General features: G+C 38.9%; 1 protein-coding gene across 2 annotated transcripts; it reads left to right on the top strand.

The window, feature by feature from the left end:
* Positions 1-4,660: 4,660 nt before the first annotated feature.
* Positions 4,661-13,174, top strand: LOC112743948 (BEACH domain-containing protein C2). Of its 2 annotated transcripts, XM_025793393.3 has the most exons (5): positions 4,699-4,951; positions 5,381-5,431; positions 6,579-8,631; positions 9,747-10,534; positions 12,483-13,174. In XM_025793393.3, the coding sequence occupies exons 3-5, from the start codon at positions 6,636-6,638 to the stop codon at positions 12,825-12,827; spliced, it is 3,129 nt and encodes a 1,042-aa protein (XP_025649178.1). In that variant the 5' UTR covers positions 4,699-4,951; positions 5,381-5,431; positions 6,579-6,635; the 3' UTR covers positions 12,828-13,174. The 2 variants fall into 2 exon arrangements, with proteins under 2 accessions (XP_025649177.1, XP_025649178.1); XM_025793392.3 differs by lacking the exon at positions 5,381-5,431 and having other exon boundaries at positions 4,661-4,951.

The raw sequence follows: 13,174 nt of genomic DNA, 5'->3' as shown, positions 1-13,174 counted from the left end.
AGTTCCTATTGGGATGCTTGCCGAACAACCCAATAACCATTTACCCGTACTGTCCCGAATAGCACACCCAAAACCAGCCAGTTGATCTTGTTCCAAAAGACTAGCATTGCAATTTAATTTAACAACATTGATTGGGGGAGGACACCAAGAATCACATAAAGAGGGATTGTGTGTCACCTGATTAGAACGCTTGATTGCAGCATACTCGGCTGCAGAGTGTCTGATAAGCTGGAGAACTTTTTCCTTGCTCCAAATGTCATTCTGATTAAAGATATCATTGTTTCTATCCCTCCAAATCCACCAAAGACCTGCTGCAAAAATTCTTTCATTGGTCCAAAGTTTTATACGAAGCCAACTTTGAAAATCCAAGGCGGCATCCCAATTTTGCATTCCCACCTTCAAGCTCTCCTAAATCGGGCTCACTTTATTACAAAGTCTGAGGCAATGTTCTACAGATTCTGTTACTTCATTGCATCTGGGGCAAAGATCCGTTGCTGTTAAGCGTCTTCGGTAACGAAGGCTGGCAGTGGGGATGGCCCCATGCAAGATGAGCCAAATCAAACCCTTGACCTTCTCAGGTATTCCTAAACGCCAAAGCCACAACCAATTCTCATTTGTATCCCATGCAACCTTTCTTTCAAAGAGCCATTCATAACCATCCCTTGTTGAGTAAGTCTTTGAGGCATTAGATCCCCAACACCAGTTCGGATCACAACCTGCCTACACTATAGGGTTGTAAGTTGTAATATCTAGTTTTAGGGTCTTAGGCAACACAGTATAAAGATGGTCCAAATTCCAAACTCTCCCAGACCACACATCACCTAGGGAAAGGCCAGTATCTGAAATATGCACAAAAGGGATCTCTGGAGACAAAGACCCCGACGGTCTCCAAGGATGATACCAGAAAGATTGAGTTAAAGAACCAATGCACCAAACATAGCCATTTTTAAGCCTACCAGCTGTCTTTGTGATGTTGCGCCATATGCTCGAGAATTGCGTAGGGCATTGAAGATCCAGCCCCAAGCTTCCTTGAACATATTTAGCTAGCATAATGCGCACCCATAATTTGTTCTTACCATGGAAGAGTTGCCAAACTAGTTTACCAAGGAGGGCAGTATTAACACATTGAGTGTCGCGAACACCAAGGCCCCCATACCTCTTGGGCGTGATCACAGTACTCCAATTCAACAAGTTTAAGCCCCGCTCATCTGTCTTTCCTTTGCACAAGAAATTACGAAGAACAGAATCAATCTTAGAACACACTTTTTTGGGGAAGAGGGAGACCTGCATTTGATATATAGGTAGAGACGTTGCCACAGATTTTATAAGACATAATCTGCCGGCCCTATTAAGCAGCCGACCCTTCCAGCTAGACAATCTGCTTTTTATTTTCTCCACCGCCTCTAGGCAAGCCGCTCAAGATGCCTGCGGATGGTTGATGTTGACCCCAAGTACTTGCCTAGCTCATTAGCAAATCTGATAGAAGATACACCAGCTAGAACATTTCTACGAGTATTGGATACGCTCTTCGAACAAACAGCTTTGGACTTATCTATGTTCACCTTCATGTCCGATGCCTTATAGAATAAGTTCAGAGAATGCATTACCTGGTGGACTTGTGTCTTGCTTGCTTTACAAAAAAGAAGAAGGTCATCTGCGAATATGAGATGGGAGATTCGTGGACCTCCCCGAGAGATAGCAACTGGGTCCCAAGCCCCCAACTCCACTTGATTAGATATAAAGCAAGCTAGCATTTCCATACAAAGAACAAACAAATACGATGACATGGGGTCTCCTTGTCACAACCCTCTATTGGGCTGAAAACTCTCCAACCTATTCCCATTCCACAATATCGAAAGAGATGACGCCTGAATACAATTCATAATAAGACTTCTAGTAGAGGCAGGAAAGCCGAAGCTACTCAAGGTGTAGTTTAAAAACCTCCAATCGACCCGGTCATATGCCTTCTCTAGATCTATCTTAAAAGCAATAGCACCCTTTTTTGATTTCGTTCTCTTCAAGAAATGAAGGACTTCTTGCGCCACTATGATGTTGTCAGGAGCTCCTCTACCAGGAATGAAGCCTCCCTGATTTGGGCATATAATATCAGCCAAGTAGGGTCTTAAACGGGTTACCAGCACCTTAGTTACTATCTTGTACACGATGTTGCAGAGACTGATTGGTCGAAAATCCTTCATTCTGCTTGGGGAGTCAACCTTAGGAATGAGCACAATAAGGGTTTCAAGCATAGAATGATTAATCGTGTCGCCTTGAAACACCCTACACACCAGACTCCACACATCTTGGCCCACTACATCCCAATATTCTTTAAAAAAGAATGCTTGGAACCCGTCCGGCCCTGGAGCTTTGAAAGGGCTCATGCTGTCCACTGCAGATTTAACCTCCAACATCGACATTGGCTTAGTAAGGCTCTCACAAGCTTCACTACTAAGAGAAGGTCTTGGAAAATCACCCATACAATTTACCTCCACCGGGTCGGTTGAGCAAAAAAGATCTTTATAAAAACTTAGTGCCTCTTGCTGAAGAAGATTCGGATCTGAAGACCAAGATCCATTACTCACAAAAAGGCCATGAATTTTGTTTGCTCTCCTTCTAATGATGGTCTGCATGTGGAAAAACTTTGTATTTTTGTCACCATACCTGACCCATTGCTCCCTAGATTTCTGGAACCAGAGCATCTCTTCCTGAAGAAGGACCGAATTAAAATCATCCCTGCACCTTTGTTCCTCTTCTTTGACAATTGCATCATCACAAAATTCTAATCTTTTTTGGAGGTCATTAAGCTTGCTTTCTAGAGACCTTTTCTTAATAAAAATGTTCCCAAAGACACGAGAATTGAACTTCAGAGAAGCCTCTTGCACCTTTCTAAGCTTGCCATGAATGTGTGTGTTGTTGCCATTCCAGGCTTTATGGACGACACTTTTATAAGATGGATGAGTAGCCCATGCAGCTTGGAATCTGAACGGTCTGCTGTCCTTCCTGACTGGCAGTCCAAGGCATCTGGTGAGTAAAGGGCAGTGGTCAGAATGCAAACGACTAAGTACCTCTGTGAACGCTTCAGGAAACATAACTCTCTAACTACTATTGCTACAAGCTCTGTCTAACTTCTTGGCTACCTCCTTGTTCCCCTGAACCTTTCTGAACCAAGTAAAACTTCTACCCACTGTTGTCAGATCAAACAAATTACACGAATCCAAAATGTGAGAGAAATAATTACTTCGATTAACATTAAAGTGGCCCCCTTTCACTTCCTGAGAATGCAAAATTTCATTAAAGTCCCCTGTTATCAGCCACGGGTCTTGTATAGAAGTTCCAAGTGTCAATAGATGTTCCCACAAATCTTCACGAATCGTCGGCTGGGGGCTACCGTAAACTGCACTGCACACCCAATTCTTTCCACCCCCTTTCTATAGCAACAGATAAACATTGTTCCATAGTAGCAATTACTCTACACTTAGGTTTGTCGTCAGAGGATAAAAACCATATACCCCTTTGTGTCCACTAGCTTCCACAATTCCCACAGGGGTGAAACCCAAATGTTCCCAAAAAAATTTCATAGAGCCAAAAGCAACATGTGTTTCAACAAGAATAACAAAAGCTAGATTAAATTTTTTTACCAGTTCTTTACAGTGTACGCGAGTCATCTTGTTAGAGGCCCCTCTCACGTTCCAACTAATTAAGTTCATAGGATCACTATCCATAAAAAACCAAACTTCATGATGGAACGCCACCCCTAACGTCTCACGTTGAGGGTCCTCTGTCTTCCATCTTGGTACCTCCCTCTAGGATATCACCGCTCTCCATCTGTTCGTCGCCATGCTTGACCCTTCCAACCGGTTCATTCGGTGAGTTCCGAAATGAAGGAGGTCTTCTCCTTTTGTAATTAATCTTGATCAGCGGGGTAGAAGCATGTGAGACAGTGCTCCCTTTCTTTACTCCCGTAGCATCGCCAGAGGAAGAAGTAGTCCCTGTGATAACTTTTTTAGGCTTTGGAGAATTTTTCTTGGCTTCATCGTCACCCAAAGATGGCCCCTAATTAGCCCACAAAAGTTTGTGGAATATGACCTACGAAGAGCAATTTGTGAAATAAATAATTTGGACATATTTTAAATGCTAAATTAATAAAAAGAATTCGTGAAACGATTGAATAAAATTGAATATGAAAAATATGGCTTATTCGGTGCTTAGTAAACATTGTAACTACACTATGACTAAACATGCAACACGAAATTCATATGAAATTATGAATTTGTAGAATGGTTAGAACCATTAATCTAGAAACTCGTACAAGGAGGTTTGGTTGCTGCATTTTAAAGTGAGTTTCTTCTCTTTCTTTATACTAAACAAAAAAGGGACTATTATTTTCAATATAAGATTAAACTGAAAACATTTCTTTAATCACCCAAGAGATTATCTAATAGAAAAATTATAAATATTCTTATATATTTATTAACCATTAACTCTTGAGACATGTTATACGTTCATAACTAAAGTGGATTGATTACTGATTAGTACTGAATTTATTTAAAAAAATTTACACCCGAAGAAAAATAAAAGCCGATTGCTACTGAACCGGTACTACCGCGGTTTGGCCGGACCGGCGCAGAGAACATCGGGCTTTGATGGTAAGGGGGAAAATGGTGACTGTATAGCAAAAGACCCGACATGAATCACCACACGCGAATATAGCTTAGCTGCCTCCAAACACTCAACGACATCACCAACCTCCATATCCCGTTGATTCTTACACACTCTTCTTCTCTTCTCTTCTCTTTCTTTCCCTGTCTCTCGCAACTTCGCCTTTTCCTCTTCTCCGATTTTCTCTCTACTTTCTCTCACTGCATTTTCTCCGCCATTTACATTTTCCACTCATCAAATCTCGGTATCGGTGTTTCCGCGATTCAATCACTGAGCTGGAACATTCTAAAAGGTACATCCGATTCCGATTAGTATTTTTTTTCCTATACTGTTTTTTTTTTTTCGCAAGTTCATTTTACTTCTTCAGCAATGGCGGTTTTTGTTACGATCTGTGTGCATTTTCAATTTTCTCTCTCACTCCCGATTGAGTCGCGCGTTGAAAAATGCACGCCACGTTCCGCGGAGATCTGTGGTCTTTTACTTGATCCAACACGTTTCGGTTACTTAGATTTTGTCGTTTTGACAAGATCCAGAACTTGTCAACGCATTTTTACCGAAAAAGGAAAACGGAAGTTATATTGGATGAGCCGGAACACATTTGAACATGACCGTTGGTTACATTAATGTTTAGGTTCCGTGTCTATTAGAATTACTTGACTAAAATGCTTGGAGTTCAGTTTGCTTGCTCTAACAACGTGTCATTTTTGTTTTTGATCTTAAGTTCATGCTGTTATTATTCAAGCTTAGGAGTAAAGCACTTCAGATTTTCTACGTAAGGACTTCTACTAAAGCATGACTTACTTGGATTACATGAGTACATGACCTTTTTCTTTTAATTTTTTAAATGTTATATTTGTTGAGATCACAAATCCTTATTGTTAAGTTGGAATAAATAGAAATTTCAAACGTTTGATAGCTCATGAGTCATTTGTCTGTGAGGAAAATCAAAGGTCCTGTAGTGGTTCCCCTTTCCTAGTTCCTTTGTGTTTGCCAGTTAGGATCTTGGATGGGGTGGTATTGGATCAGAGAAGAAATGGAAGAGAAGATTTCATCATCAAAGAATGAAGTATAAACAGAGCTATATATAATAGCTTTTAGTTACCAAACTAACCACCTAACTCTACCATCCAGCTTTCCAAATAACCCCAACTAACAATAACTAATTTAACCAATCCTGTTAAATATCTACTCTCCATAATAGATGGGAGAGAAGGACATGGTCAAAGAATATGAACCAGAGCAAAGAAATAAAGAAAACAGAGAGAAATGAATTCTGAGAAACTTTGTCTATGAACTTATCAATGAATTGGACATGTATGACTTCTTATATAGAGAAAGCCAGGTGCGGAAAAGTGAAACTACAACAAGTGTGACTTAGCTTAACTCCTCTGATCACTTAGGATAGTGACAACTAACTGTTTCCAACAACATCCTTTCTGTTTCTGTGAGAAAGCTTTATCCGATGTGGGATTTTCTGATAGCTCTGAGAAATGGCTTCATGAATAAAGTGGTGTCTATTCCACGCTTCAGGCCTTCCCTTCCCTTCTTCCTATATCTCCAAGATATTCAGTCAAAAACACACCCTTAGGATTTATATGCATAGTGTTTCATTTTATATGCTGATATAATATATGTCTTTTTATTGGCTTTTTTTTAAACTACTATTTTTTTTTTAAATTTATGGTTGACTTTTTAATTTTATAAATTGTGGTTTCTAGGTTGAATGCATGTAGTTTATTTTTTAACGTGGCATACCATATGGCTGCTTTAATTGGAGCGAATCTTAAATGTTCTATTTGTAGATCTCTTTTTCTTTCTTTTTATTTTTTTTAATAGAGTAATTGGCAGCTGTCCACCTAGTGGGGGCAGGGCTCATTGTTCTATAGGATTCATTTATTTTATAATTTAATTACTTGCAGGTAGTTTGGCTTTTGTAATTTGAATGAATACCTTTTAGCTTCATCAGAAATTGCATAATGGAAGATGAGGAAGAACTGAAAGAGGTGAAATTGTCTGGTAATGGATTACATCCTCACGAAGTAGTAGATAGTGGTGAAAAAGAGTTTGTTGATAGTCTTGATCAGGAAAATGTGATTGCTACCCATAGTATTAAGGTTGATGATGTAGATGGAAGGGTAGGCTTGCAAGGTCAAAGTACCGTTTCTGCACCCACATTAATGGATGAGGACCAGTTTGAGGAAGTGTCTTTGAAAGATCAAGACAAGAGTAATGAGTACCAGGATTCAAACCAATTACCAGATTTTGATAATGCACATAACCTATTTGGTGGAAATGTGGAGGAGTCTAAATCTTCATCTGGGACGTACTCGATAGAGCATGATTCCTCCCCTGTTGTTGAAATGCAACGTGATAATATTCCTTATAGTCCTGGGTCAGATGGGCAGTCTAGCCCAACAATTAGCTTTGATTCTAGTACTGTTAATTCTCCACCAAAGCCTAAGCAAAAACATGCTAAACCAAATGTATCTCCAGAACTGCTGCATTTAGTTGATTCTGCTATTATGGGAAAACCTGAAGGTGTGGATAAGCTGAAAAATATTGCAAGTGGCTCAGAAGTGTTTGGGACTGGTGAAGAAACGGAAAATGTGGCTTTCTTAATAGTGGATTCGCTTCTTGCAGCCATGGGTGGCGTTGAAAGTTTTGAGGAGGATGAAGATAATAACCCTCCTAGTGTTATGCTGAACTCCCGGGCTGCCATTGTTGCAGGTGAACTTATTCCTTGCCTTCCTTATGTAGGTGATTCTGGTGATTTTATGTCACCTAGGACACGGATGGTTCGGGGACTACTTGCCATATTACGGGCTTGCACAAGAAACCGGGCAATGTGCTCAATGGCTGGTCTGTTAGGAGTGTTGTTGAGAACCGCAGAAAACATTTTTACTGTGGATGCTGGCTTAAATGGACGGATGAGGTGGGATGGAACACCTTTGTGCCACTGCATGCAATACTTGGCTGGTCATTCTCTTAGTGTTATTGATCTTCATAGTTGGCTTCAAATCATTACAAAAACACTTGACACAATGTGGGCACCACGATTAATGCTTGCTTTGGAGAAAGCAGCTAGTGGAAAGGAGTCAAGAGGACCGGCTTGCACGTTTGAATTTGATGGTGAAAGTTCTGGTTTACTTGGTCCAGGCGAGAGCCGTTGGCCATTTATCAATGGTTATGCTTTTTCAACATGGATTTACATTGAATCGTTTGCCGACACATTAAATACGGCTACTGTTGCTGCTGCAATTGCTGCAGCTGCGGCGGCTAAGTCAGGTAAATCATCAGCTATGTCAGCCGCTGCTGCGGCTAGTGCACTTGCTGGTGAGGGTACAGCACACATGCCACGTCTATTCAGTTTTTTAACTGGTGATAACCAGGGTATAGAGGCTTATTTTCATGCTCAATTTTTGGTTGTTGAAACTGCTAGTGGAAGGGGAAAGAAATCATCCTTGCACTTTACCTATGCATTCAAACCACAATGCTGGTACTTCATTGGTCTTGAACATATAGGCAAGCAGGGTATTCTCGGGAAAACAGAAAGTGAAGTTAGGTTATATGTGGATGGATCTTTATATGAAAGTCGTCCTTTTGAGTTTCCTCGAATTTCAAAACCTCTTGCATTTTGCTGCATAGGAACTAACCCTCCTCCTACCATGGCTGGGTTGCAACGGCGCCGTCGTCAGTGCCCTTTGTTTGCTGAGATGGGCCCTGTCTACATCTTCAAGGAACCTATTGGCTCAGAAAGAATGGCACGCCTAGCTTCTAGGGGAGGGGATATAGTGCCTTCTTTTGGTAATGCAGCTGGTTTACCCTGGCTAGCAACAAACGCCCATGTGCAGAGCAGGGCAGAGGAAAGTGCTCTTTTGGATTCAGAAATTGGAGGTTGCATTCACCTGCTCTATCATCCTAGTTTGCTTAGTGGGCGCTTCTGTCCCGATGCTTCACCTTCTGGTGCTGCAGGTTAGATAATTTGTTTCCGTAGTTCTTCTTTGATAGTATGACATTTTATACGCTGCATAAATGCATATGATTTCAATGCTGAAGCCCCTTATACATGATGAATAAGCCTTCAGAGGTTTAGTCTGTAGATTTATCGGATGGAAATTAAAATTGTTTCAACATTTTTGATATGGAATTTGTGAGCACCATAATTTTTGTTCTTTCTCATGTCTGTTTTGTTTGATTCCTTTTAAGCATGATGCTTTCTACTGTAGTTCTTGTCTCTTGTTTTTCATCTCTGATCTGAAAGTTTCTTCTTTTTAGTATAAAAAGTTGAAATTACTGTTGAAATATGTTGACATATATTGTTGTTAGATAGCAGTTAGTAGTTTAGGTGGTGCATTTATGGAGAGTAGTTTAGTAGATGCTCTACATTTATCAGTGTCCTCCCTATATATGTGGGTATTTTCTCTTTTAACAACACAATTCCAAAGCTTCCTAAACAAGAGTAATATATTATCTTTCTCTCTTTGTCTAGTTACTTTATCATTTCCACTAAGTAACCATGAATCTTAACAATTACAATTCCAATTCCATTTGGGGTTTTGCCCCTAGGGAGGTAATGCAACCTTGTTTTCATACAGTGATTGATAGCTGTGGAAATACAAAAAGCTTACGATGAATATTAATAAGTAAAATTGAAGGAAGACAGGTATAGAATCTTAAAAGATACTTATTCTTAATTGGATCATTCATTATAAAGCTGTGTCTTGTGATGATGTTATTTGTTGTTATTTGTTAAATATTTGATTGCATTCAGTCAGCTTTAATTTTATAAATACACAATACATTAGCAAAGTAGTAGCTTTTATCTACTTTGTTTTCTTACCGCTATATTGTCTTAGTTTTCCTAGGATGTAAGCCTATTCTTACGGTCAAAGATGGTGCTCCTCATTTCTTATGACTATAAGATATGGTACAAACAACCATTTGTTGGATCACAATGGTTCTCTTCATCTCTCCATGGTGTTTAATCATCGTACATTTATTGTCTCAAAATCTCTATCATGTTTCAATTTGTGCACAGTTTGCTGCATGATTTTGTAGTCTTCTAATGGATCCTCACCATTTTCCAGGAATGCTTCGACGTCCAGCCGAGGTTCTTGGGCAAGTTCATGTTGCTACTCGAATGCGACCTGTCGATGCCTTGTGGGCAATGGCCTATGGTGGTCCCTTGTCTTTGCTTCCCTTGACAATAAGCAATGTACATGAGGATACATTGGAGCCTCAGCCAGGGAAGTCTCCCCCTTCTTTAGCCACTGCATCTCTTGCTGCCCCAATATTTCGAATTATATCTGTGGCTATCCAATATCCAAGGAACAATGAGGAATTGTCTCGTAGCAGAGGGCCTGAGATTCTTTCAAAAATTTTGAATTATCTTCTCCAAATCTTATCTTCGCTTGATGGTAGAAAGCATGATGGTGTTGAAGATGAGGAACTTGTTGCTGCTGTTGTCTCCGTTTGTCAATCCCCAAAGATCAACCATACACTTAAAGTTCAGCTGTTCACTACGCTACTTTTAGACTTACAAATTTGGAGTTTGTGCAGTTATGGTATACAAAAGAAGCTTCTATCATCACTTGCAGACATGGTTTTCACTGAGTCATCAGTAATGAGAGATGCAAATGCCATTCAAATGCTTCTTGATGGCTGCAGAAGATGTTATTGGACTGTTTCTGAAATTAATTCATTGAATACTTTCTCTCTGACTGGGGCAGCGCGTCCCGTGGGTGAAATTAATGCTTTGGTTGATGAGCTCTTGGTGGTAATTGAACTATTAATTGTGGCAGCATCACCTTCGTTGGCCTCGGATGATGTCCGATGTTTACTTGGGTTTATGATTGAGTGTCCGCAACCTAATCAGGTAAAGTAGAGTGATCAGATGTCATTATTCCTGTAATTTTTGGTTGGGAAATAAGTTATTATTATACTTGTCTAGAATGCTAAAAATGCAGTACGTATGTATATTGCAAAATTCATTATTTTTATGATAGAATAGTCAAGTTGTTTATTTTTTTGTTTAATTCTTGCCTGGTAACTTATTTTGTATTGTCAAATTTTCACATGATAACTTGTTTAATATTGAATTGAATGTTGAGTGAGTGGAAAGCTAATGGCCTGTTTGGTTTGTGAAACCTTTTTCTGTTTCATAACTTTGTGAATAAAAAAGGTGAAGATAGTGAAACAATAAACTCCTATTTTCAATGTTTTCTGTTTTCTCTTCACAAATTTATAAAACGCAGAAAATACTTTTCCTTGTCTTAATGATATCCAGAATAGAAAAAAACAATTAGATACACAATATTTCTTTTATTTTTGATAGGTGTGACTTCTGTTTGGTATTCTGTCAATGTTTTTGCTTTACTTGGAGTTTTGATGAGTTTGAGGCTCTGTTTTGTTTCTTTGTTTGGTAGGGCTTTGGTTTTTCTGTTTTTTATTGAGAATTTTTTGTCCTTATATTCTCTATCTTTTGGTAAATTCTTATTTTAATATTAAGAAACTTAAAAAAATCTTTTTTCTTTTTCTGTTTTTTTGGGGTGTATTGGTTATCAATGATAATAAACATGAAACCATTTCATAAGTTTCCTACTCAAGCTTTGGAGAAGGTTAATGAAATGGCATGAAATTACAGATTGGTCTTGAGTTAATTGCTACTACCATTTTTCTTAATAGAAGTTTAGGTCAATGGGTTTACACAATTTCTACACTAGGAGTGGTGTGTTAGAGATGTGATAAAATAATGTCTTTTACCTGATAGTTTAAACTTTTTGGAAGAAAATATTATGTCAATTACTTTCAATCAGAGACTTTGAGCTGTGCAATTCTCATGTATGGCATGTTAAGGTTGCTTCCTGGTGTTTTGGTCATGGGATGGGTACTGGTCTCTAATTGAAACTCATAGTGGTGGAGCCATGCCCGGGATTGCCTTTTATATGCCATGATAATCCCCGGAATTGGGCTACCTTCATGGTTCAAAGCTTTTATGACTAAAAAGGTCTAGAGTTTGGTTCTTTTGTGCGTCTTCTAGATAAAGATAAAATTTCAACATAAGGCATAAATAGACCTATGAATAATTCACATTTCAAGTCCAAAAGAGGCTCTTGTGTGAGTGCACATGTTAAAAGTATAACCATGCATATGCTTCTACATGATAAGATTTTAATAGAGATCATTCATGAATGTCTCTATTGGAATGCTAACGCTTGGTTTGGTAAAACTTTTTGAAGAGGCACCTCGTTTTGTATTGCAGCTTTTAAAAGTTAGGGGTGCTTTTGGAAGCACCTAAGGAGGAGCTATTCAAAGTTGACTTGTACTTATCAAAATTAAAAAATCTAATATTACCTTATATATTAATAAATATCCAAATTTACTCTTATATTTATATCTATTATGGTTTTTTTAAATTTAAAAACTATTCTACCAAACACAATTGTTGTTGCTAGTGCTTATTGTAAGCTATTTTTAGTTTGATTTATCAAACATAGATATTACAACATTTAAAAAGCTATCTTTCAAAAGCCGGCTTTGATAAGCTACTTTCAAAAGGTAAAAGTGTTACCGAACCAAGCCTAAGTACCTGAGGTAGCTCCAGCTTGACAATACTCTATTCTGCTGTGTGTGGGATTAGGTTGCGAATTTGTGATAGGTTGAATGCAAATAAGCCAATTCCTCTGGCTTCTTAGGTTGTGATATTATTGAGTTTCGAAAAGATCTTCTGTGAACACATAATGATTTTGTTCAATTTCACTTTTGGAATAATTATGAAACCAAAATTATATTTACTGGAAAATTCTGTTCACTTCATTTTCCAGGTTGCTAGGGTGTTGCATCTCTTCTACAGGCTGGTTGTCCAGCCAAACACTTCTAGAGCTCACACATTTGCAGAAGCATTCTTGGCATGTGGTGGGCTTGAAACTCTTCTTGTTATTCTCCAAAGTGAAGCCAAAGCTGGAGATGGTGGTCTCATAGGAACATCATCAAAGAACCCTGAAATTCAAAAAACAGAGATTAGTGTTGAGATTGCAGAAGAAAGTCAGGAAGAGGGAGCAGTGGAGGACAACAAAAGTGAGACCACCTTAAAAGATGATGACCAAGGTTCTCATTCTGTTGATGGTGGCAATGGTCCTAATAATGGTTATAGTGACAATAAAAGATGACATTTACTGCTGAAATTCCTTCTGTCAAGAATTTAGGAGGAATAGGTTTATCAATTAGTGCAGATAGTGCCAGAAAAAATGTGTACAATGTTGATAAAAGTGATGGCATTGTTGTCAGAATTATAGGTCTCTTAGGAGCTTTAGTAGCTTCAGGACATCTGAGATTTGGTTCCCGTGCTGCGCCTGATACAACAACCAACCTTTTGGGTATTGGACTCCATGATGGAGGTGGTACCATGTTTGAAGATAAGGTTTCTCTTCTACTTTATGCTCTACAGAAGGCTTTTCAAGCGGCACCCAATAGGCTAATGACCAACAATGTGTACACAGCTCTGTTGGCTGCCTCG

This window comes from Arachis hypogaea, chromosome 14 (genome assembly GCF_003086295.3).
Source record: "Arachis hypogaea cultivar Tifrunner chromosome 14, arahy.Tifrunner.gnm2.J5K5, whole genome shotgun sequence".
Lineage (NCBI taxonomy): Eukaryota > Viridiplantae > Streptophyta > Magnoliopsida > Fabales > Fabaceae > Arachis > Arachis hypogaea.
This window is presented reverse-complemented; position numbering and strand designations above follow the sequence as displayed.

Bases quoted from the DNA above. Each gene is read 5' to 3' on its own strand.
- LOC112743948 (XM_025793392.3), top strand. From the start codon at position 6,636: ATGGAAGATGAGGAAGAACTGAAAGAGGTGAAATTGTCTGGTAATGGA. The intron at 8,632-9,746 runs GTTAGATAATTT...ACCATTTTCCAG, and splicing joins TTCACCTTCTGGTGCTGCAG to GAATGCTTCGACGTCCAGCC. The intron at 10,535-12,482 runs GTAAAGTAGAGT...TTCATTTTCCAG, and splicing joins AGTGTCCGCAACCTAATCAG to GTTGCTAGGGTGTTGCATCT.